Source organism: Mus pahari, chromosome 4 (assembly GCF_900095145.1).
Source record: "Mus pahari chromosome 4, PAHARI_EIJ_v1.1, whole genome shotgun sequence".
Taxonomy (NCBI): domain Eukaryota; kingdom Metazoa; phylum Chordata; class Mammalia; order Rodentia; family Muridae; genus Mus; species Mus pahari.
Window position 1 is genome coordinate 59,285,710 of NC_034593.1, and position 25,003 is coordinate 59,310,712.

Genomic DNA, 25,003 nt, shown 5'->3' on the forward strand with positions numbered 1-25,003 from the left:
ACCAACTGTGTCATCTTTCTAGCCCAAGATTGGTTAATCTTAAAAAGTCTTCCCAGAGTAGTAACTGTTGCTTTCACTGATCTTTGTCTTACTTTTTTATCACTAATTTTTGCTTTAATTGTTCTTTGGTTTTTTTTTTTTTTTTTTTTTTTTTTTGTGACATTAGGTATCAAATCCAGTATCTTATGAATGGTGCTAAACTATAGATTCTACCCTGATTCTACTGTTCTCTTCTTTAAATTTAATTTGTCATACATGTTTAAATGAATTCTTGAAATGGATGTTAGTATGTGGACAGAGTTTTCTGTCAGTACAATTTAGTCTCCCTGTCCTGTGAATTTCATGTGCTGTTTTCATTATCATTTGCTTAAGATTACTTTTTGGTTTCCATTATGATTTCTTTGAGAATTAACTACAAATGCATTTAGAAATTTCCAAACACAAAGTGATTTTCTTTTTTAGTTATCTTCGTCATTATTGTTTCTAGCATAATTTACTTCTCGTTCTTTGATCAGAGAACGTAGTCAAGGTACTCTCAATCCTCTAAAATATGTAAAGAATTCTTTATGATCTTGTAGAAAGCCAGTTTTTAGGATATTATGCCTATATCTTAACATATTTTTAAATCTTAGTTGAATCTTGTTCATATGCTAGTTGGGTCAAATTTTAAATTTTGCTTAAATATTTTATCATCTCACTGATCTTTAGATTTCCTCTTTTCTTGGTTACTGAAGGTTTTTTTTTTTTTTTGTAATATATTCTTTCCTGCCTGCCCCTCCCTCTCTTTATTTTTAGTGTAGAATAGAATTTATTCAGGCCATGGGGAGGGGAGTTAAGAGGGTAGTAGAGGCCGAGAAAGGCAGAGAGAGGGAGAGAGGTTAGAGATGAATAGAGGCCAGCTATGGAGAGAGAGGGAAGGGAATGGGGAAGGGAGGAGGAAAGGGTGAGGGGACAGGAAGCAGGAAGAAAAGAGCCCAAGAGAGAGGGGAACAAGAGCTGTAATATATTTCTTGCTTTATTATCTACTCTCAGGGTCTTGGCCTCTTTAGCATTGTCAGATATGGGTCTCATCTCATTGAGTGTCCCATAGATCCAATTTCTAAAAGTTACTGATGACTCCCATAACATTTGTGCCACTATTGTACCAGTGATCTTGCAGGCAGGTTTTAGTTGTGAATTTCACGGTTTATATTTAGGTAATGTTGATATTTACTTTATGTGCTAAGTACCTTCTAGCACTATATGACTATAAGTGCTAGTCAGTAGGGATAAAGCTTCTAGTTGAATGAAGCTCGTTGTCTCCATGTTTGATGACATAAGTTAATTATGTCATCAGTAATATAGCCTTACCATCAGGTTGTGAAGTCTAACCAGTAGCCTTGGATATAATCTGTGATGTTAGGGGTAGGAGTAGGCTCTATGGGACTCCTTTATCTAAGGACTCAACTAGATATAACCCATTCTTAGCTCCTCTGTAGTTAGTTTTATGTAGATTGATATGACATAATAATCCGAATTTGCATTTTGAAGTCTTTAATGATGTAGAACATATTATCTAGTCCGTATTTGATATCCATGTGTTCTCTTGGCAAAATGCCTTGTTTTGCTCATTTTTCATGTATTTTTGAGTCTTAATAATTCTTTTAAATTTTAATTGTTAATATTTCAGATCTTATTATGTTGCCCAGGCTGGCTTCAAACTACTAGGTTTCATCAGTTCTCATGTTTTAGCTTCTGAGAAGCTTAAGAACTGGCAAGCAACTCCACTTTGCAGTGGGTGGCTACCAAATACTTTCTTTCAGTCATAACTTGTCTTTTCATCCTTCTTTCTCTCTCTCTTTTAATATTTATAAGCTGCACGCCTAGATTGGGCATATGTATACCACTGCACTGCTCTGTTCCCCAGCTATGAGACCCTTGCTACTTGTGACTCCTCCAGGTCACGTGCTTCTGCTCCATTATCCACCTCCTCTTCCTCCATCTTCCTCTCTCTCTGTCCCCCTGTCTCGTCTTTTCCTTTCTTCCTTCCTCTTCCTTCTCTAAAATTTCCAGCCTCACCTTTTTCTTCCACTGCCCAAGTACAGGCTCTAGCCTTTATTTGACCAGTTAAAATGGGGAGCAGGGTTCACATGGAATCATCTGAGTATGTGATCCACTCCTCCTTGGGGGCAGGATTAGCATCAAAATACAAACAGCACCAAGGTAAGCCACAGCAGATGCCAGTCTACAAGTATACCAGAATGTCAGTAGGAATCATTTCATTGACTCACTTTTTCTATTTGTGTTCAGTTCTATCTTGGGTCTCTGGGCTTTCCAGCCTCTGGTTCCTGGCTCTCTGGGCAGTGTCAAGGGTGGGCTTACTCTCATGGTATGGGTCTCAAGCTCTATCAGTCATTGGTTGGACACTCCCACAATTTATATGCCATCTTTTACTCCAGCTCATCTTGTAGGCAGGACAAATGTAGGTTGAAGGTTTTATAGCTGGGTTGGTGTCCCAATCCTTCCACTGGATGTCTTGCCTGGTTACAGGAGATGTACAGTTCAGGCTCCATATTCCCCACTGTTAGGAAGTCTTGGCTAGGTTCACCATCATCTAATCCTGGGAATTTCTGTTGTCTTAGGTTTCTAGCTTATCCCAGAGATGCTCACTCTTTCCGTCTGTCTCTCCCAGTACTCTTTCCTTGTCTTCCACTCACCTGATTCCTTCTGTACCCATTCCCACCCACAACCACTGTCTGCAGAATCCTTTCGAGAACAGTTTTAGCTTTTGATAAAGTTTTAATTCCTAATTTTTCTTTTACTTATTAGGGTTTTGGTGTCATTTATAAGAACTCTTTGCCAAAAATTGGATTTTGATTTTTTTCTGTTTTCTTAAATGCCTATTGTTCTCTTTGTGCTAATATTTATAGAAAATATAAGGTTTAGTCTCTCTCTCTCTCTCTCTCTCTCTCTCTCTCTCTCACACACACACACACACACACACATACATACACACATACATGCACACGTGCGTAAACACACACACATACACGCACACGCAAACACACACACATACATGCACACGCGCGCGTGTGTAAACACACACTCACATACACGTACACGCACGCACGCAAACACACACACACACACACACACACACACCTCTACCCCTCTCTTCCTTTCTCTGTAGATATATGCATGCATTTTTATTTTTTGAGACAAGGTGTCACATTATGGCTCTGGATGGCCTGGAACTCACTATGTAGAAGAGGTTGATCCCAAACTCACTGAGATCCACACATGCCTCTGACCCCTGTGTGCTGGGAATAAGGGACTGTACCACATTTCTGACCCACATTTATATAATCCTCAGACTTTTCCAGTAATTAATGAGTGGCCAGGAGTGGCTGTTATTCAACAGTTAATTCTAAAATAATTTCTGGCATTGAAAGTTTTTAAAAATGCTTTCTTTTGCTCTATTGAGGAATACTAGAGTAGTCAGAGCTCAGGGGACAAAGACTGAAAAAGAATTTGGTACATGTGGCGTGTTAGCTATTGTCGTTGGAACTTTACAATATATATATTAGAGTTACAGTTGTAGGCACATTAGAATAATTTTTGTGGTCTGGAGGAAATTGTATTTTGTAAGGGAGCAGTGATCCCAGAACTTATAGCATGTGGCAAAGCAGTTTGTACACTAGATCACTCCTTCGTGTGTGTGTGTGTGTGTGTGTGTGTGTGTGTATTTATATTTATATATATTATAAATATAAATATATATATATACACATATTTTATAGAAGAATTAGGAAAGAGTTCATTGTGTTAAGATTTTCTTTATGAGTTTTCTTAGCTGTTGTTGGATAATACAGGACAATTATATTTGAACCCAAATAACTTACAGTGCTATAATGTTAATTGTAGTCATGCTTATTTACTGGTAAGAACAGAGAATGCCATTAGTTTCTAATATATATTAAGGTGTTTATCGTTCATAGAATAAGATCACTTTAGTATTTAAATGTATTAAGGAAAAAAGTACCTACTTTAGACTTTAAGAGACAGGATAGAAATTGGGAGTGTTGTGCATGAATTTACTTATTTAAAATGAATATTTGAATATCTTTTGTTAGAGACCCTATTCTAGGTATTTGGGATACATTTGTTAAATAAGACACTATTGTGTCAGCCTTCTTGAGGAGTATGAGCTAGGATAAACAATAAGCACAGTCCTGGAGCGCCGGAGTGTGTCTCATCCAGTAGATAAGAAGATAAGGTAGGGGTATTGGAAAGGGTATGTTGGGAGAATTCAGACTTCAGTATTAACATGGTAGGAATGACAGCTTAACGAGGAAAAGGTATTTAGGCCAGGGCTGGAAGGAGGCTATGGGACCTGAGATATCTGGGGAACCATGCTAGCAAAGTAGGAAGAGGGAATTCAAAGGCTGGAAGGCAGAAAGATGTCAGATGTGCTTCAGTCTTCTGGATTTTATGTTGGTCACAAATCATTTGTGAAGTTCACAATGTCAAACATAAAACTGACACTTAATGAACACAGCTATAGTAATTTTATGGGTCCCTTTTCTCAGGTGCTAAGGACACTCTCCAGCTGGGGTTCACACTGGCCTTAAGTTGGCCAGAGAGTATAGCTTTATTTTCATCCCTTCGTAACTCACTCACCTGCCAGGTTAGACCTCTTAAAGATTTCAGGCATTGTGTGTGCCCTTAGGCCCTTTCCAGGGCTTGGGATTCTGGGCTTTCTGGCTTACTCAGGACTGAATCTGAGAACTTAGGGCAATATTGGATTTCCAGAGTTAATGTGATCCAAGTAGTGATGGAAACTAAACTACATTGGGAGTTGTATGGAAACCTTTTTTTGTAGGAACCCCTTTGCCAAGACTGTGCTTCATGCTGTAAAGCCCAGCTGAGGTGTCTTGCTGGCCCTGATCACTGTTTAAAAAAAAGAAAGAAATATCTTTGTATTGTTAGTGTAAGTTGATATTCTTCTGAACTTATAGGCAGTTTGTTGTAAATTTGATTATTTAGGAAGTTACGATTTCTAAAGTCTTATTCTTATTTTAAAATGAAAATACTAGTTGAAGATAAGCATGGTTATACTTATATATAATTACACATTTAAACCACTTTTACTAGAGAAATTCAGGGCAGTGCTGGTAAAAGAAGTTACATAAAGTAAAAAAAAAACAACAGAAACAAAACCAGTAAATTTAATGCAGGAATAGTATTGCCTTTACTGTAGCTAATAATCCGTACATGCTGCTGTTTTAATGGTGTCCCAGTTTGTTGATGGGGTGGAGGGAGGGGTGCCATTGTTGATGCTTCCAATAGTATTAAGTCATTTATTTATATTGTATCTTGAGTTTTAATTTAAGATTATCTTTATTAGGTCACTCTGATGTCGTGCAGGGTAAAGAGAAGGCATAAATACAAAAGAGATATGACTTCTTAATTTTCAATTAATTATTTAGGGTATTTTAAACTGAGATATTCATTGTTACTTGTCTGAACTTTTTTTATTATGAACCAAGAGTTGAAAAACACTGGCATTGTTTTATTTAAAAACCTGTTGTCCTTCCTATTATGACTTTTTAAAAAAGGTTAAAATTAATTTTAAAGTACTCACATCAAATTAAGGAATATATTAATGTCTTCTCTGATGGCAACTATTCCTTTCTCTTGTACCCAAGCATACACTATACAGAAATATTGTGATAATCTGAGTTTTTGTTTTTAAATGAAATATGGTGATCTTGGAAATAATTCATACCTAGGGTCTCTCACTTTTTCCAATTTATTTTATTGCTGTGAAAGCACTTTATTACTCCAACTAAAATAGTGACATAAACAATTTAAGACTATTGATAGATTTGGAGTAGAAGCAAAAAACAATAAGAAAGTAATTGAAAATCATATCTAAAAATCATGCAGGTAGTACTCTGACTTGTAAACTATTCAATCTGTACAGAATATGTTCATTTCCTAAAGATGTTAATTGGGTTGTGTATAGATAAATTTAAAGGAGTTTTTAGTAAAACTTGTGTTGACAGTCTTTGTTCTATTGTTGTTTTGTTAGTTTGTTTTTCAAGACAAGTTTTCTCTGTGTTACTCTTGACTTGTTCTGTAGGCCAAGCTCGATAGCTTCCAACTCAGAGAGTCCCCTGCCTCTGCCTCCGCAGTGCTAGAATTAAAAGTGTGCAGAACCACAGCTGGCAGATTGTTAGTATTGTATGATCAAATTTATAAATATAACATTTATTTATTGGGGAATTATTTTTTTTTATTTTGACTATGAAGAAATTACTGAATTAGGTTCAAAATATTAGAGTATAATTGCACAACTGTATTTATTATTTCAGTGTTTGTTCTGGTTCATAGATTTCATGAATGCAATAATTTAATTTATAGGCTTAGTTTCTGCATATTACAAAGCATATTAAATTGATAGCTTTTAATTTCAAAATAAGATAATAGAACAAAAGTTGTTACTTAATTGTTTACCCTTGCCCACATCTATGTTATTATTTAAAGAAAGTAGCTTACTAACTTTAATGCTGAAATCGACTAATTTCCATTATTTATTTGGTTAAGTGGAAAAATAATGAACTTTCAAGGTACTAGTTTAGTTGATAAGCACTCAGTGTTTTCAGTTCTTTCCATCTCAAACAATCTAGGAATTTCTTTCATTTTTGTATTGACTGATAATGCAGTAACTGGCTTCATTATTCTGTTTCGAGTGTGTGTGAGGAGGGATATGGGGGGTTCATTTTCTTCAAGAAAAGTTATTACTCTGTTAAGAAAGAAAACATTTTATCTTTGAAAAAGACCCTTATATACTTACAGTTAATAACAATAAATGTAGTTAATTATAATGAGATTTTTTGTGATGTATACATCATCTTAATTTTTACAATAATGGTTTTTTTGTTGTTGTTTTTAAAGTGATTTTGGTGCTATAGAGAGAGTGTGTTCTCATTCTCCTGGACATCCATGACAAACTTCATCTGAAAGCCTTAAGGTTTAGAATATAATGCTAGTAGCTACCAGCTGGTAAAAATTTTCATTTATTGACTCTATTTCTTTACCCCTTTGTAATTTAGATGCCTTTATTCAAAGTTAAGGTAAGGCTATTGTAAAGAATGTAGCATTTTGAGATTAAATGGTGTCCAGAACATACAGTTCAAGGAGTTAGTCCGGTGTAATTGGGGGAATTATTAAATGACACTGACCTCATTTCCTTTAGAACAATGAAAATTAATAGTTTCACGTTTTATTAGGCTGATATTCCAGATGTAGTATACATTTAATTAAGTGTAGTTTCCTTTTAGTTATGGTATGTGTATCTGTTTTTTGTCGTGAATTCTTTCTAGTTTTACAGTTTTCCACATGTTTTCTTTCACCATTTATGATTTTTTTCAAAGCAGAGCTATAAGGAGTTAAATCACTTTAGCATGCAGCAAAACAGTTCCCATTCAAACAATAAACGCCGTTTTAAAAAGCCTTTAGATCTTCTGTCACTTCATAAATATAAATGTATAAAAACGTTATGCAGTTGTAGTGCCCACCTGCTAATTAAATGCAGATTTTCTCAAACTTGTTTAAAATCTGCCTATTTGTTTCAACTCTTTCTCTGTTCAGAGTACATATGGCCCTTGTGAAACTAATTATGCTTATGGAGCAGCTGTTAAATTTAGTGCAACTAATTTTATTCAATATTTTACATTTTAATTGATTACCTGTGAAGAAATTAGCAAATTAACACGTATTGTACAGTAACTGAATGTTCTTTTATGGTTACGCTCAGATTTAACAGGCGAGCCGGGCACTGATAGCATAAAGGCACTTCTAGGGGTTTTGGTAGGAAAGTTATTGGTGGAGCTTGATTAGCCAGCGTGAAATTTTAGGAAGACTGATGAGTGACGCCAAGCATCTGTGTGTCCTGTATCTTAAACATGAGAAGCAGACTGGAAAGTAATAGCTTTTTCACAGAATTTTGGTAACATATGGGCTTATCTGGATCTAAGAAGTCTTTGAAGATCTTTGAACTTGACTAAATGACTTAACCTTTGGCTGAGTGGGTGGGTTATGTGTTTTTAGTTGGGGAAGCACTGACATTCTGTGTTTCTCTTTTTCTTTTTTTTCTTTCTCAAGTCTACCCTTTCTCCTTAACAGTGGAGATTGGAGATGGTGACTAGGAATTTGGTATTTGAGAATTCCAATACTCATTAAGTAGACCAATTTGTAAAAAAATGAAGGTTAAATCTTTTGATAATATTTCAGGAATGATTTTGTATAGATGCTTTATTTTATCTCATATATTTTTAATTGAAAATGATACTGCAATCAGATCTTATATTGTGTTGTAGTTAAAAGGATATGTGCAGAACTGGCTTCAGATTTCAATTTTATCACAGATTTTCTGTGATCTTCGCCCATTCCAGAGTTTAGTTTTCCTAAAACCAAAAGCAAATCAAAATAAGCAACTGCCCTCAGCATGGGTTGGGGTTCATCTTCTAAACACCAAAAAGCCCCCCAAACCAAAACAAGAAACAAACAAACAAAAAACCCAACAAAACAAAACAAAACAAAACAAAACAAAAATGAGGTGATAACACCCATCCACTATTTAAGTACTTAGAAGTAAACATTAACATGGGAACAGCTGATATGATTCTTAAAAAATACTGTGTTGCTATTATGGGGAAACCTCAGGCCTTAGACCCTGTCTAAACAAGAACTATAATAAACATGTGTATTCTTATGCATTCATTAAATCACTAGCTATTACAGTAAATAAAATGGTTTTGAATCTTATTAGCTTTGAATTTTGATAATAGTAAATGTTGATTTTAAAAATAGGACTAATAACTGTGTGTGGAATTTCAGTAAGAAATAGTTTCTCTTTTTTTTAATTGGGCATGTAACTAGGGAATTTGACACCCAGAATATACAAATAAAACCTTTTTACACACTTGATTTATACCTGTTAGAAATGGTAGCTTCTCCTGTTGGTGAAGACAGGGAATGTTTACCTTAGAGATTCTAAATATTTGGGAAACCTGCTAATATAAATATGTTTCTTTAAGGTACATGAAGGCCGATAAATAATACAAGCTGAAAATACTTGTTATTAATTTCTGAATGTGTGTATTTTGTTCCCATCCTTACCCCAAATATAATTGCTGTTGCTGTGGATATTTGAACTATTTCATGTTCTTTTTGACTAGATTTATGTGTATTGGATTGACATATTGGCTATGATGGCTCATTTCTTTTTCAGTTGTCTATTTCTTTCTTCTCTCCATCTTTCTTTCTGGTATTGAGCTCAGGGCTATATCCCCCACCCTTGTTATGATTTTGATGATGAATTTCAAATAGATTTATTAACAAACTTCTACATTTTAACCTTCATATTTGCAAATGTTTTGCAAATGATACAAAAACTAAGAACCCTTTGTATAGCTGTGACTTATGGTTATCATGTAGTTATATTTTATAATTTCAAGTCTTGCTTTCAAGCTTGATTAAGACATTTACTATATGATGAATTTATTTCCAGGGTTACTGCTCTGGTACTAATGTCTTATGTGGGAGCTCTCTTCAATATAGTGAGTGGGAACACTAGTTCTCCTCCTCACTGGTACTGAGGCATCTCATTGCTTTGCAGTATATTTTTATCCCATGGCATTTTACCGTATGTATTTATAGATTAGAACATATCAGGTGATCCCTACGACAGCGTTTTACATTCTTCCTCTGTTTGGTTTCCTCCTGGTTGGCATAATGACTTGCAAAGTCTTGCTATCTTGTCCTTCTTTAAGGCTCCAGGGTCTTGAACTTACTAGCAAATCCTCCATGTTTTAACTTTTCCTGCTTTATGGCATGGGAATTAAGGAGGAAAAAAATGGGGCCACTCCAAAGTTCCTTTAATAGATTGCTTTTTCTGAAGATTATAGTATGGTACTGCCTGGCTGAAGCCGTTGTTTTGTGCGTATGTTTTTCTGTGTATGTTCTCACGTGTGTGTGCACACATCTGGAGGTCAGAGATCAGTCTTGATGGCCATCCTTAGCTACACTCCACCAACTGTTGAATCCAAATTTCTCACTGAAACTAGAGCTAGTTTGGGTTGGCTGGGATCCTTTTGTTTTATCTTCCCAGTGCTGTATATATGAATGAATGAGTGCAAGTGCCTGCAGAGGCACCAGCTGCCCTGGAGCTGGAGTTACAGTTGGTTAGGAGCCCTCTGAAATGGGTGCTCTAGCTGAGGAGCCATCTCTCCGCCTTATGGCTGGCTTTTTAGTGTTAGTTCTGGAGATTGACTCTCAGGTCCTCAGGCTTGCACATCAAGCACTGTACTATCTGAGCCATCTCTCTCCTTCATCTCTCAGTCACTTTTTTTCTGTACTTTGTGTTTTCAATGGGTTGCTTTCAGTTAATGGCAGTACTTACAATTTTACCATTTTTTTGTATTCTCTATCATTTCCACTACTTCGTTAATCTTTTTGAAGAACCAGCCTTTATCTTTCTTAATCTTCTGTTTTCTTTAATTTTGATTTTCTTTAATTTCTCACCAACTTTGAGTTCAATGTTCTGCTCTTTTTTTTTAATTTCTCAAGAGAAATGATGCTTAGCCCACTTGCATACTCCTCTCTAACATGTAGATTTCGCTGCCTCACTTCTCTAACTTTACTTTAGCTGTAACTATATCCTACCTATATTGAACTGTCATATTATCATTTTCATTTAGTTTAAATATTTAAAACTTCCACTGTGTTTTCTTCTTTCTATGAGTTATATGACATGCATTACTTAATTTCCAAACTTTGGAATCTCTGTCGGTCTTTTGTTTATTGTTTTCTTTTTACTTTTCTTCAGATAGAATGTTCTGATTGCAGCTGTGGCTTGCAATATGGTTTATTTTATACAGTGTTATCGATGAGCATGGTGATAAGAGTGAACACTGCACAGTAGTGAGGAATCAAAAGGTAGCTGGATTCAAACATTTACATAGGCTTTTGTTTCTCCTTACTGCTTCCTTTGTCAGTACCCAGAGCTTACACACAAGCATGTACTTAGAGTTCTACCTCAAAGATTCTTACTGTTGCTTTATGTTATTTGTTGGCTGTATTACTATGCATTGTAGCTTCAGACTTCCTCTTCTTTTGTTGTGGATTGAGCTGCTATCACGAAGGGATGTTCTTGCTTTAGCTCTCTGTGGTTGTACTTGGAAGTCTTCTTAATATATTGGTACATTTCATGATACTTCTTTTTGCTTATGTCTACATGATATTTTTCCATATTAAATCTTTCTTTGATTTTATTTTTCACTTTCAATGTGAAAGTTGTCTGTAGTTTTGCTATTTCAGTCTGGTGTTCTTTTTCATTATTTAGTTGAATTATGCTTATGACTAATATACTTAAATTTAAATCTCCCATCTTAGTCTTTGTTTTTTGTTTGTTTGTGGATGTTTTTCTTCATTTTTAAACTTCATCCACTCTTTTAGATTAATTTTATTTTCTTCGAGCTTTTAAATTTGCATTTTAATTATACTTTGATTTATCTAGAAATTGTAGTATACCCTTGATGTGTTAGTGACTAGTAAAAATTAGTACAAATTTATTTTGATTTCTATTTATTTGTTTGTTTTTAAAGGACAGTTTGTTATGTCTGGTATCAAAGCACACATTTGTCCCCTATTGAGTGCCTCAGAAAAACCAAAGCCATTGTTTGGCTGTGCATTTTTAGTGGAGATGGTTGATGCCAAGTTGATTCTTTTTCTTTCTTAGTGACTCACAGTTTCAGAGGTCTCATTGCATCTTTACAGGGAAGGCATAGCAGAGTAGATGGCTTGTATCACCACAACCAGGAATTTGGGAAAGGAAGTGCCCCTGTTAGCAATCTTTATCTTTCTCCCTGGATTCTGTGTGCCCTGTTTTTTTTTTTTTTTTTTTTTTAATTATTTTTAAAATATTTAATTTTTAAAATTAAAATAGATATTTAAAATTAAATGAAAGACAAGAAAAAATAGCCACTTCTCAAAAATATTACTTATAAGAATTTAGGTATCAGGTTGATTCAGTGGAATATTTAATACAAATTATATAAAGCACATTTTCAGTTTAGATATTTACTGATAAATGAAATAGTTTTTTCATAGTCATTCTCTACTTTTTGATGTATTTGTGGAGCCTTTTATATTAAACTGCATGTTTTTAACAAGGAATAATTAGAAATATGATTTTTATCATTGAACCTATGAATAAGTTGTAGACTCTATACTTACTTAAAATCAGTGGCTCTCAACCTTCCTTATCCTGTGATCCCTTAATATACTTCCATATATCATAATGACCCCAATCATAATTTATTTTCATTCATTTTATTACTATAATGTCACTAATATTATGAATTGTAATATAAATATATAGTATACAAATAGTCTTTGGAGACCCCTGTAATAGGGTCTGTTGAACCTCCTCAAAGAGGTCTCAACACACAGATGAGAAATACTGACATAACTATTATACAGAAATATTTTGAAGAATCACATTGGATTCGTACAAATGAAACAGAAGTACTTTTTTGGTGCTGACATTTAGCAATGCCAAGAAATTATAATACAGCCCCATAATATCCTTTTTCATGTATTTGTAACAACAAAAAAGTAAATATTTTATTGATTTATTTCATTAGCACATATTCTCATTTAGTGTTAAATTATAATGTTGATTGAACAGAAAGACGGTAAAATTACTCTAAGGTCTTTAGAAAAAAACACGGAATCCAGTATTTGCATATATAAGGTTTCATATCTGTGTGCCCTGTTAATGCCATGCTACCACTGAAGTTTAGGGCAGTTTTTTCTGCTTAGTTAATCCTTTCTGCAAATGCCCTTTGAGATCCAGAGCTGTGCATCACCAATCTCTGAGGTGCTATTTTTTTTTAAAATTTTGAATAACATTATTATTATTAATTATTTAATCCTGTTTTTACACAGTCCAGTTGTTATTCCCCCTCCCAGTCAGCCCTCACTGTTCCTCATTCCATTCCCCCTCCCCCATCTCCAAAAGCATGTCCACACACACACACACACACACACACACACACACTACCCCCACCTCACCCGTCCTCCCCACTCCCTGAGGCCTCAAATTTCTCTAGGGTTAGATGCATCTTCTCTCCCTGAGGCCAGACCAGGCAGTCCTCTGCTGTATATGTGTTAGGGGCCTCGTATCAGCTGGTGAGTGCTGCCTGGTTGGTGGCTCAGTGTCTGAGAGATCTCAGGGGTCCAGGTTCATTGAGACTGCTGGTCTTCCTCTGGGGTTGCCCTCTTCCTCAGCTTCTTCTAGCTTTTACCTAATTAGACCACAGGGGTCCCTGGTTTCTGTCCATTGGTTGGGTTTAAGTATCTGCATCGGACTCTTTCAGCTGCTTGTTGGGCTTCTGAGGTGCTTCTTAAAGTAAGTAGACAATCAGAATTTACTGTTTTCAGGTGCTTTGATGTAATCATGGTTTTGTAGAGGCTTGAGTTTTACCATTTTGTTTTTTCGTTTTTCACTACCAGCAACCCACCAATGAACAGTTCTTTTTCCACAGTGTATAAAGTGTAGGTCTTTAAAAAATGCTCCTGGTTATGGCTTTAATTAGGTTTTGGTAGTGGAATTCAACCCCCTTGTTTACAGTGTCATCCTTACATGAAATCTGTGCTAGGTTTCATTCAATATGTAATTCTTTAATTTTAATTATAATTCTTATTTTATTGTAAACGTTATCTTTATAGCACTCAAGGACTCTCTGAAGTACTGAAGCTATTTTTTGAAAGTCAAAATATTAAGGTATCTGTTTTGATTACATGTGTTTAGAACTTATTAGCCAATTAAACTTGAAAAATTGGCTTTTGAGGGCAGTAATTCATTTTATGTAGAGATGTTATGGTTATTCTTCTTATTCTGTAGATATTGAAAGCATTTATCTGGTATAATAGGACATCTTGCTGTCCATTTATTGCTTATATATTGTGTGTTCTAGAGTCCCACATTTTTTACCAAATGGTTCTTTGCTTATAATACATCTCCATATTGGCTTTTGTACTCCAGAGACTTCTAGAGTGATTTATCAGAAAGGTACTTATTTAAAGAACTGGGGACAAATGACATATTAAATGCTAATATAGTTTCCTTTCTCTTTGTTTGTTTGATCAGAGTAGGAGATCTTTTTATTCTGATCTGTTATTTTTTTCTTGATGAGACTCTTCTGATTTGTAAGTAAAGCTACATACCTGCAAACAGACTTGATCATATGTCTATGATATGAATCTTATCCAAATTTGTGTAAAATAATTCTTGTAATAACCAAAAAGTCAACAGCTTAATTACTTTTATTTTGTTTTTAGCCTAATTCTTTTAAAATCCTTGTGTGATTTTATAGACATTTAAAACCATATTTTATAATTTTACTCTGCCTCTAGGTTTGCATTTGTTCTTTTCATCCATGGAAATTCTTTGGAATATCTATATTATGTGAAAATCATAAGCAAGATTAAGAAGATCCTGTAACATTGTATACTGTGGTGCCTTTTTCAAATGTATTATATTGTTTGATTTAATATAATGGATTTAATATAATGGGAACCTTAATGTATAGGTGTGCTTTTACCACCCTAGTTTAAAATGTCACACAGCAAGATTGATAAAGAGTATTCTAGAATGACACAAATTTCTTGAGTGTATTCAGTGAATAATGAGCAAGACAAGTTTGGAGAACTTGAAGGCATATGTTTTCTAAAGCATAGTATGTCAGGGGAAACCATGAGACTTTAAAACTAACTGAATTTTCTTAGTTGACTGAAGAGATTGAGGTTAGAGTTTGAGAAGGAAGGTGCAGAGGGAAGGCTGGGTTGGATAATGCATGATAAAATGCCTTGCTACTCAGATTCTAGTGTTGCCCCAGCGATCATAGGACAGTTATCATGATCTGTTTTTCTAGGGCAGTGCCAGTTGAACCTTGTTTTCCTGGGTTAGTACCTTATCTCCCAGATCAGCTTGTGTTCTCAATAGGCTTGTGTTGTGTTCTCATAGGCATGATAGGTGATAGGTCTTCCAGGCGAGAGCAAACATAACAGGTCATTTATTTTGTTATTGACGATTACCTGTGAAGAACACATGGCTTCTTGCAGATTGTTGTTTCCTTTCCTGTATAATAGAAATACAACTAGATTTGTGTAAGCTGTATGTTGAACTTAGCATTCTAAAGGTCCAAATCAGAATTCGGCTTTGTTTAGTTTTGGTTGGTTTTGGTTTAGTTTGTTTTGGTTTTCAAGACAGGATTTCTTTGTGTAGAAATGGCTATCCTGGAACCAGCTCTGTGACCACTCTGGCTTTGAATTCACAGAAATCCACCTGATTCTGCCTCCTGAGTGCTGGATTAAAGGTGTGTGTCACCACTGTGACTAGAATATTTTTTAATTGCATTAGCTATGGTAGAAGATAAGCATATTTCATGTGCTTCTGACTCACATGATACAAATTAGTACAGGCCTCAGTTACTGTCTTCTGACTCACATGGTTATTAATGGCTATTAATGCACAATTTACCTAAGTAAAAAGTTCCTTAAGGTAGTTAACATCTCATTTTGCATATAGGGAAACAAAGAAAAGATAACTTAGGAGAAAACCATTATTTGAGGAATTCTTTATTTTTAACTTAATATTTATCTAATTTTGAGTATATTACTAACATATATATTTCAAGTATAGTAAAAATATGATTTTGCCTAAATGTACATCAACAAGCAAACTACAATAAATTATTAGACACTTAGTCAAAATATAAAGCTCTTAAAGCATTTTTAAAGTTTAAAGTAGCTCACCTATCTTTAAATTGTTTTTGGTTAACATGCATTAGTTCTATATGTTATATGCATACTATATACTAGTTAATATCATATATAATTCCAATTTTTATAAATATACATAAATTAATATATTTGTTAATATATTTATATATTTCATTTCATTTTCTAATGTCTATGCATTATTGTCATATTTAAATATACCAGTATCTTAAAAATTTCCTGGTTTTTCTTTAATAATTTCAATCTTAATATTTAGTTTTTTCATCCATTTCAAGTTGATTTTTGTGCAGGACAAGAGACGGGGTCATGTTTCAATCGGCGGTGCTTAGACATCTGCTTTTCTAGCGCCGCCCTTTATTGGGAAGGCTCTCTCCAGTCTTCAGGGTGTGTATTGGTGCCTTTGTCAAGAATGACTTTTGCTGCAGATGGCTTGTTTCAGGGAGCATGATTGTGCTTCATTCATTTGTATAACTGTGTTTATTCAGACCTCACACTGTGTTACTCACTCTGTTCGTACAGTGCGGTTATGTCTTAAATTCGTATTGATATCGCTAGCTTTGTTCAAGTGGTTAGAAGTTTTTGATTTCCATATTAAGTTTTAGAATTTTGTTTTATAGCTTCATGAAGAATGTTATTGGCATTTTGACAGGGATTGCATTACATTTGTTGAGTATGGACATTTTTAACTTTCAGTATTTGAACATGGGAAAAATTCAGTATTTTATGACTTTCATTACTTTTTTTAAGATTTTGTAATATTTATTGTAAAAATCTTTTACATCCTTGGTTAAATTTGTTTCTGGATTTTTATTTTATAGCTATTGCTATGAGATTGCTCTCCTGATTTTCTCAGCAATCTCTTTGATGTATTAAGATACTGCTGAGCCAGTTAGATATAAATTTCAGAAGTAGAGAATCTTCCTAACATTTGTAACAGCGTGAGTTTGATTCCAAGGACTACCAAAAATAAAATTAAGTGCTACTGAGGCATTTTGTTTTGTTTTAAAAGTGGGTCTTGATACAGTAGTTCTGACTAGTCTAAAATTCATTGTGTAGCAAGTCTTACCTCAACCTACCGATCCGTTGGCATCAACTTCCCAGTTGTTGAAAATATAGGATTATGCCATCATGCCTGGTTGCACTAAGTTTTGTATGTTGTTTTTCGTGTCCTACAACATTACTGAATTTTAATTAGTTCTAATACTTTTTTGGTGATTTTTTTTAAGGATTTTTCTTCATGTTGGATAGTTGGACCCCCTCCCTTTATTTCTTTATTAAAAAAAAGTCCTTTTATTTCTTTCTCATGCTTAAATGTTATTTTAAAAAAAGCCTTCTGGCAATATATTCACTAAACGTCATAAGAGCAGGCACCCTTTTCTAGATGCCCAGTGGCTAGATTTTATAATAGTGATTTAATTAGGATGAGATGCAGATTCCGACCGTATCTACCAATCTGTTTTAAATTTTGTTCAACATTATTTTTTTTAACGTGATTTCAGTTCTAGAATTCCTTTTTTAAAAAAAATTTCCAGGATTTTCTGTTGGTTTTTTACTGAGATTGTTTTGTTTTATATTCATTGAGAGCATAGTTATAAGTTTAAAATCCTTGCCTACTAATTCAAACATCTCATGTACCACAGACTTCATCTCCATTCACTACATTTTTTTCACCTCCCCCACCCCAAGAATGGAACAAATTTTACAGCTTTGTTTGTTTATGTAGTATATATAAAGCGTGTATACTGGGCATGATGCATATCATTCTGGTAATACTAGTGTATTCTCAGTGATATGATCTTAGCCTTTGTTTCAGCAGGATATTAACTTGGTCTGAGGTTGCAGAGGTCTTGTGCTTGTAAGGATAGCTAATATTTTGGTTCCGTGCTTTTATTCTTACCTGTGTAGAGTCTGCTGTCCTTAAGATGATTAGGATTCAGCTAGAGGTTTGAAAATAGTTTACACATAAGAAGTTTTGAATATCACAGAGCTGGGTATATAGCTCAGTGGTAGAACACTTAGAATATTTGGATGCCATCCTTGACTTTTTCTTTCAGGATTCATCTTTCATTATCCCTGTTGCCAGTTGGGCTTTGGTTGTTTTTTTAAATCAGAAGTTTTTCTGTTGGAGTTTATATGTTCTGTGTGCAGAGCCAGTACTCTAACCCAGACCTGGGTCCATTACTTCTTAGCACATACCTACCAAAATGTCTCATTTTATATGACTCATGATTAGAGTGGCTAAGTGTCCTTATGATCACATTGAGAAAATAGAAATAATAGTGAATACATAAAAGAGATCTAAGAATGAAAGAACTCTTTTTATAGATTATATTAAATACATTTGTTATATTAGTTGAAGAGAATTGAAACGTTATTTGGATGTTTTAGAATTTCCTTTTTGCTAAATGTGATGCTGTTTATCTGTAGTTCTACATCTCAAGACACTGATGCAGAGGAGGCTGAGGCATGTAGATTGCTGCAGCTTAGAAGTTTAAGACTCTACTATAAAAACATTCAACAAGAACAAAGCAAACAAGGAATGTTTACTGGCTAACACTGTGTTCTTGTGTGTGTCTGGGTGCTCCCTTGTGTAAGCACATGTGCAGACAAGAAGTTCATGTTAGGATGGCTTATTCAGTCATTTTCCTACCTTATTTCTATTTATTTATTTATTTATTTTTGGTTTTTCGAGACAGGGTTTTTCTGTATAGCCCTGGCTGTCCTGGAACTCACTTGGTAGACCAGGCTGGCCTCGAACTCAGAAATCCTCCTGCCTCTGCCTCCTTAGTGCTGGGATTAAAGGGGTGTGCCACCACCTTATTTTTTGAGAGAGAGTCTCTCACTGATTTTGGAGCTCACCATTTGACTAGACCAGCCAGCAAGCAGGTCCTTGGAATCTTACACTCAATGCTGAAGTTAGAGATGCTGCCCATCTTTTATATGAGTGCTTGAATCTGAACTCAGGTCTTCATGTTTTCACAACCTGCACTTTACCCACTGAATCATTTTCCCCTATTTGCTTCCATTATTTTTCTTAGCATGAAAAAAACCCTAAACTTTAGAAAGTTTAAGTACACAGAAAGTTGTATCTAAAGTTATATGTTGTGCATAAAGTCAGATGATTAGTTAAATTAATTTATCACACATTTCTTTCTTTTTTGTTTTCTGTTTCTTCTACCTACACACATGGAGATGCTTCCTAAGAAACGTTGCATCGTAGAAGTATAGTATTACTAATTTTAGTTACTAAAATTGTATTCTTCTTACTTGCCTTATATGATACTCTTATTTATTTACTTATTTATTTATTTACATTCCAAATTTTGCCTGGCTTCCCTGTCTACCACCCAGAGTTCTTCCCCTTCCCTTTCGCCTCTGAGAGGGCAGCCACCCCTACCTACTCCAGTATCCCCCCAACCTGGTGCATCAAGTCTCTATAGGATTAGGCATATCCTCTTCCACTGAATTCAGACAAGGTAGTCCTATGCTTCATATGTGCCAGAGGCCTCAGACCAGACCATATATGCTCTTTGAATGTTGGCTGTTTCTGGGAACTCCTAGGGGTCCAGGATAGCTGACATTGTTGGTCTTCTTGTGGGGTTGTCAATCTCCTTCAGGGTTTTCAATCCTTCCCCTAACTCTTCCATAAGGGTCCCAACCTTTATGTCTGGCTAATGGAGGTGGTCTCTTCAGGTTCCATATCCTTACTGTTATGTATTTTGACTAAGGTCACCTGCATTGACGTCTAGGAACCTCCTTCATACCAACTCTCTGAGACTTACTAGAGATTCCCCCAATTCCTACCCCAGTAACTCCATATTTCCATTTATTCTCCTGGAACTTTGAGCCTTTCTCCTGTCTCTCTCTGTACCTGATTCTGCCCCACTTTCCCTTTCCCCACTCCCCTCCTATCCAGGTTCCTCATCCCCTCCCTCCCTCCCTTCCTCTCTCCTTCCCTCTGCCTCTCATGACTATTTTGTTACCCCTTCTAAGTGTGATTCAGACATCCTTGTCTGGTCCGTCCTTCCTGTTCAAATTCTTTGGGTCTGTGGGGTGTTTCATGGGTATTCTGTACTTTTCGGTTAATATCCACTTATCAGTGAGTACAAATCTTGCATGTCCTTTGGGTCTGAGTTACCTCACTCAGGATACTAATTCCTAGTTCCATCCATTTGCCTTCAAAATTCAGGAGGTTCTTGCTTTTAATAGCTGAATAGTATTCTATTGTGTAAATGTGCCACATTTTCTTTATGCATTCTGTGGTTGAGGCTCATCTGGGTTGTTTCTAGTATCTGGCTATTACGAATAAGGCTGCAATCAACATAGTAGAGTATCTTTTGTTCTGTAGATCTCTGTTAAATCCATTTGGTTCATAATATCTGTCAGTGTCATTGTGTCTCAGTTTAGTTTCTGTTTCAATCACTGGCCCTTGCTGAGAGTAGGGCATTGAAGTCTCACATTATTATTGTTTGGGGCTCAATGTGTGTTTTGATTTTTAGTAAAGTTTCTTTTATTAATGTGAGTGCCCTTTGCATTGGAGCGTAGATGTCTAGAATTGAGACTTCAGCTTCATAGATTTTTTCCATTGATGAGAATAAAATATCCTTCCCCATTTCTTTTGATTTCTTTTGATTGAAAGTCTATTTTATTAGATGTAAGAATGGCTACTCCAGCTTCTTTCTTGGATCCATTTGCTCAGAACACCTTTTTCCAGTTCTTTCATCTGAGGTAATGTCAATCTTTGTAGTTGAGGTGTGTTTATTGTAAGCAGCATAATGAGTGATCTCATTTACATATTCAGTCTGCTAGCCTGTGTCTTTTTATTGGGGAATTGAGTCCATTGATGTTGAAAGAAATTAAAGACCAATGATTGTTAGATCCTATTATTTTGTTTTTGGAGGTGGTATATTTGTGTGGCTATCTTCTTTCGGTTTTGCTGTGAGATCACTAAAATCTTGTGTTTTCTTGGGTGTAGTTACCCTCCTTGTGTTGGCGTTTTCTTCTATCATCCTCTCAAGGGCTGAATTAGTGGAAATATATTATTTAAATTTGGTTTTATCATGCAATATCATGATTTCCATCTATAATGATTAAGAGTTTTGCTGGTTATAATAGTCTGGCCTGGCATCTGTGGTCTCTTAGATTCTGCAAGACATCTGTCCAGCATCTTGTAGCATGTAGTTTTTACTATCCCACTTTTAAACTCTGGGTGGAGCCCTGCCCATGTTCCCTCAGATCCATGGATGAGACACACACACACACACACACACACACACACACACACACACACACACNCATGTTCACACACACACACACACACACACACACACACTTTAACTTATTTTCAACTTACCTTATTGGCTCAATTGCTGAGTGTCTCTAATCTTCCTTGGCTAGCATGCCCTTCCCAATACTCTTAGCTCAGCACCTTTAATCTGCCCCTATTTTAGTTGTATTTCTAATCAACCCCCTGTGGAAGTGGCCTATGGCCAATCCACCTTAGGTCTCTTATGTCTGGTCTCTTTTTCTTCCTCCAAACCATGGTGAAATCTCCCTTCCTCTCCTGCATCTCTTAGCCTGCTTGCAGGGACCTGGCAGTCCTGTTTCTTTCCTTCTACTCAGCAATTAGCCCATGGCATCTTTATTGATTGATCAAGAACCAATTGGGGAATAGGATCTTAGGATCAGATCCATGTAGGATCTTCTTTCTGGCTTTTAGAGTATCCGAGTCTCAGTTGAGAAGTCAGGTGTAATTCTGATAGGTCTGCCTATATATGTTACTTGGCCTTTTTCCTTCGCAGCTTTTAATATTCTGTCTTTGTTATGTATGTTTATTGTTTTAGTTATTATGTGGTGGAAGGATTTTTTTTTCTGGTCCACTCTATTTGTTTTTGTAGGCTTCTTGCATGTTTATAGTAGTCTCTTTCTTAAGGTTAGGGAAGTTGTATTTTTTTTCCCCCTATGATTTTTTTGAAGATGTTTTCTGGCCCTTTGAACTGGAGTCTTCATCCTCTTCTATTCTTATTATTCTTATTGTTTGTTTGTTTGTTTGTTTGTTGGTTTTCTCTCTTTTTTTTTTTTTGAGACAGGGTTTCTCTGTATAGCTCTGGCTGTCCTGGAACTCACTTTGTAGAACAAGCTGGCCTTGAACTCAGAAATCCGCCTGCCTCTGCCTCCCAAGTGCTGGAATTGAAGGTGTTTGCCACCACTGCCCGACCCTTATTATTCTTAAATTTGTTTTTTTCACTATGTCCCAAATTTCCTGAATGTTTTGCAATAGAAACTTTTTACATTGGCATTTTCTTTAACTGATGTATCAATTTCTTCTATGGTATTTTTGACACCTGAGATTCTTCCGTCTCTTGTGTTCTGTTAGTGATTCATTCTTCTGTCTGATGTTCCTAGGTTTTCCATCTCCAGTGTTGCTTTCCTTTGTGTTTTCTTTATTGCTCCTATTTTTATTTTTAGATCTTCAGCTATTTTGTTCATTTCATTCACCTGTCTGTATTTTATTTATTTATTTTTATTTCTTTACAGGATTTATTTTTTTCCTCTTTAGGGATTCTACCTGCTCACCTGTGTTTTCCTGTATTTTTTTGAGGGGATTATTTATGTCTTCTTTAAATGCCTCTACCATCTTCACGAGATGGGATTTACGGTCACAATCTTGCTCTTCAGCTATGGTAGGCTATCTAGGGCTTTCTGTAGTGGGATAGCTGGGATCATGGTACCACATTGCCTTGGCTTCTGTTGTATCTTCTTGCTCTTGCTTTTCAGGATCTGGTTGTCTATGGTGTTGGCTAGCCTGGATAACCCAGGTTGGGGCAGACCTCCCAGGAGGCTGGTGAAGTGTGTCCTGGGTTAGAGCAGGCTTCTTAGGAGGCAGGCAGAGGTGTTGGGGTGGTAGGGTGACATATTGAGGCAATGTACTGATCTGAGAGTGCAGATGGGGTGTGGACTGGAAGGGTGATTGAGCTCTGATGAGGCAGGGCAAAGTCTGCATTTGTTGGTTCTGTGGGGTACCAGTAAACAGGTGGATTGGGAGGAGTTTCACATATGTCCCTGATTACAGTGAGCTGCCTGGGAGCCAAGCAGGACTGTGGGGCGGGGAGCTGGGGTGGGGGCATTGCTGACAGGTCCTCGAAGGCCGGGGAAGCTGCAGACCCACATGGTACTCTTTTATCCAATTACTTGCATCTCAAAATTTTCCTATATTTACATTTAGATTGAAGCTTAATTTCCTTGAAAGTTGACACTGTCTATATATCTTCATATAATTATAAAAGAGAATGATCATGTGTAGAGAAGCATTTGCTTTACACAATTAATTTTGGGACTAAGAGTTGAAACTGAGTACTTTAAAGTAATTTAGGTCAATTGCATTTTAAATTCAAGGCAGACTAAATCTATTTAATACAATCTGTTTATTGTAGGTCCAGGTCAAGGCCTCATCCACGCTCACATAGTAGAAGCAGTGAAAGATCAAGTCACAGAAGAACTCGTAGTAGGTCCAGGGACCGAGACAGACGTAAAGTCCGGGACAAAGAGAAAAGAGAAAAGGAGAAGGATAAAGGCAAAGACAAAGAAGTGCACAGCATCAAACGTGGGTGAGTTCAGACATTCAGTAACTCCATAGCAGTATGCAAACTAAGTTCTCTCTAAGGAGCTTCCTGTTCCAACACTTTGGGTAAATTCTATTAAGAATAAAAGAAGGTAAGGGCTTGCCAGTAACTTGCATGTTTCTTGAAATATATATTCTCCAAAAAAATTATTGAGTTATAATAACATGTAACACTTCTTATTTAATTGTATTTACAAGTAAGTCCTACAGCATCAAATTTATTTTATTAGTGCTTCAGTAGCTTCCTTTTTCAGATGACTTTTTAAAATGTACAGGTGAATAGAGAAAAGACTCCAGATTGTTATAGTTAGGATGGAATCTTAGTCCATTCTGGATATACAATCCAATCACAAGTGTTTGAACTTGTGCTGTGTAACCGAGGTGCTTCTACATACATGAGAAAGTAATCCACGTGCTTATACTTCTTCAGGCTTAGAACCTTTGCCTTATCAACCTAGCTTAAACATATCTATGATATACTTACTGGTGGAACTTAAAGTATGCAACTATAAACCACAAAGCAAAAGAAAGTATAACAGTGGCAAAGCGAGATACACTTTTACTTGGAATATCTGCATGATTATAGTATGAATTCCTTCTGTTTTAAGTTGATTTGCTCATTTTGTTTGTTACTTTGTTTATGTTCAGATTTAAAGAATGTCATAGAAACTGGCAGGGTGTCATTTGTAGGGATCCTTATAATGTGATGCGAATGATTAGTATGAGATTTTAAAACAGTTCAACTTAAAAATATTATATTTATAAAATGATAAAGCATGTCATACATGTTTTGCTTACATATAAATACTTAGAATAAAATTAGAAATTATATTAGTGAAGGGAAATGGCAGTAATAGGTTCTTTTCCAGTGTCTGTGATCTTTCTGACTCAGGTATTTGACTAGCTTTACAGCACTATGCATGTATTTCTTCTGATTGAGCAGGACTTGAGTCCAAATAGACATTTGTTGGTCACCTCCAAGATAAAAGTACAATTATTATACCACTGGGAATATTTTGTCATTTGTATCTCAAATATGAGATTTTAGGACAGTAACCTTTAAAAAATTATATTTATAACATTTGTTTTCTAAGAAAAAACTGTTACTGGGACACAGTACTCAGAAGTTTATAACATCCTTAGGTCTTTTGCTTGGAACTTTGTGTGATGATGCTGAACATGTGTACCCCAGCAGCATCACTCGTGGGTTCGTCTTTTAAGGTTCTTTACCAATGTCTGCCCAGCCAACCAAATTCATGTGGTAGATATTTGGTAATTTGGTGCAGTATTGTTGGGACATGAGGTCTTTTAAGATGTGAATAAGTCAACTAAACTTTGCTTTACTGAATAGATTAACATTGTTATGGCAGAGTGGGGATTGTTATTGAAGTAGTGAATTCCTTCTGAAGTATTTTCTTGACTTGTGTTTATCTTTCTGCCATGAGAAAATAGAGAAGCCTTTCTAGAAGCCAGCCAGCCACCAGGCTCTGTCAACAAGTTTCTGCTCTTTTTTTTTTTTTTTTTTTTTTT

The 25,003-nt window shown here is 35.6% G+C and overlaps 1 protein-coding gene across 1 annotated transcript in view; it reads left to right on the top strand.

Moving 5' to 3' along the window:
• The window catches only part of Rsrc1 (arginine and serine rich coiled-coil 1), a 300,961-nt gene that overhangs the window by 80,761 nt on the left and 195,197 nt on the right, over window positions 1-25,003 (top strand). Inside the window, exon 4 of the mRNA XM_029538027.1 lies at window positions 23,286-23,459. Within this exon, the coding sequence (XP_029393887.1) occupies window positions 23,286-23,459 (174 nt within the window). The remainder of the gene's footprint in view (window positions 1-23,285; window positions 23,460-25,003) is intronic.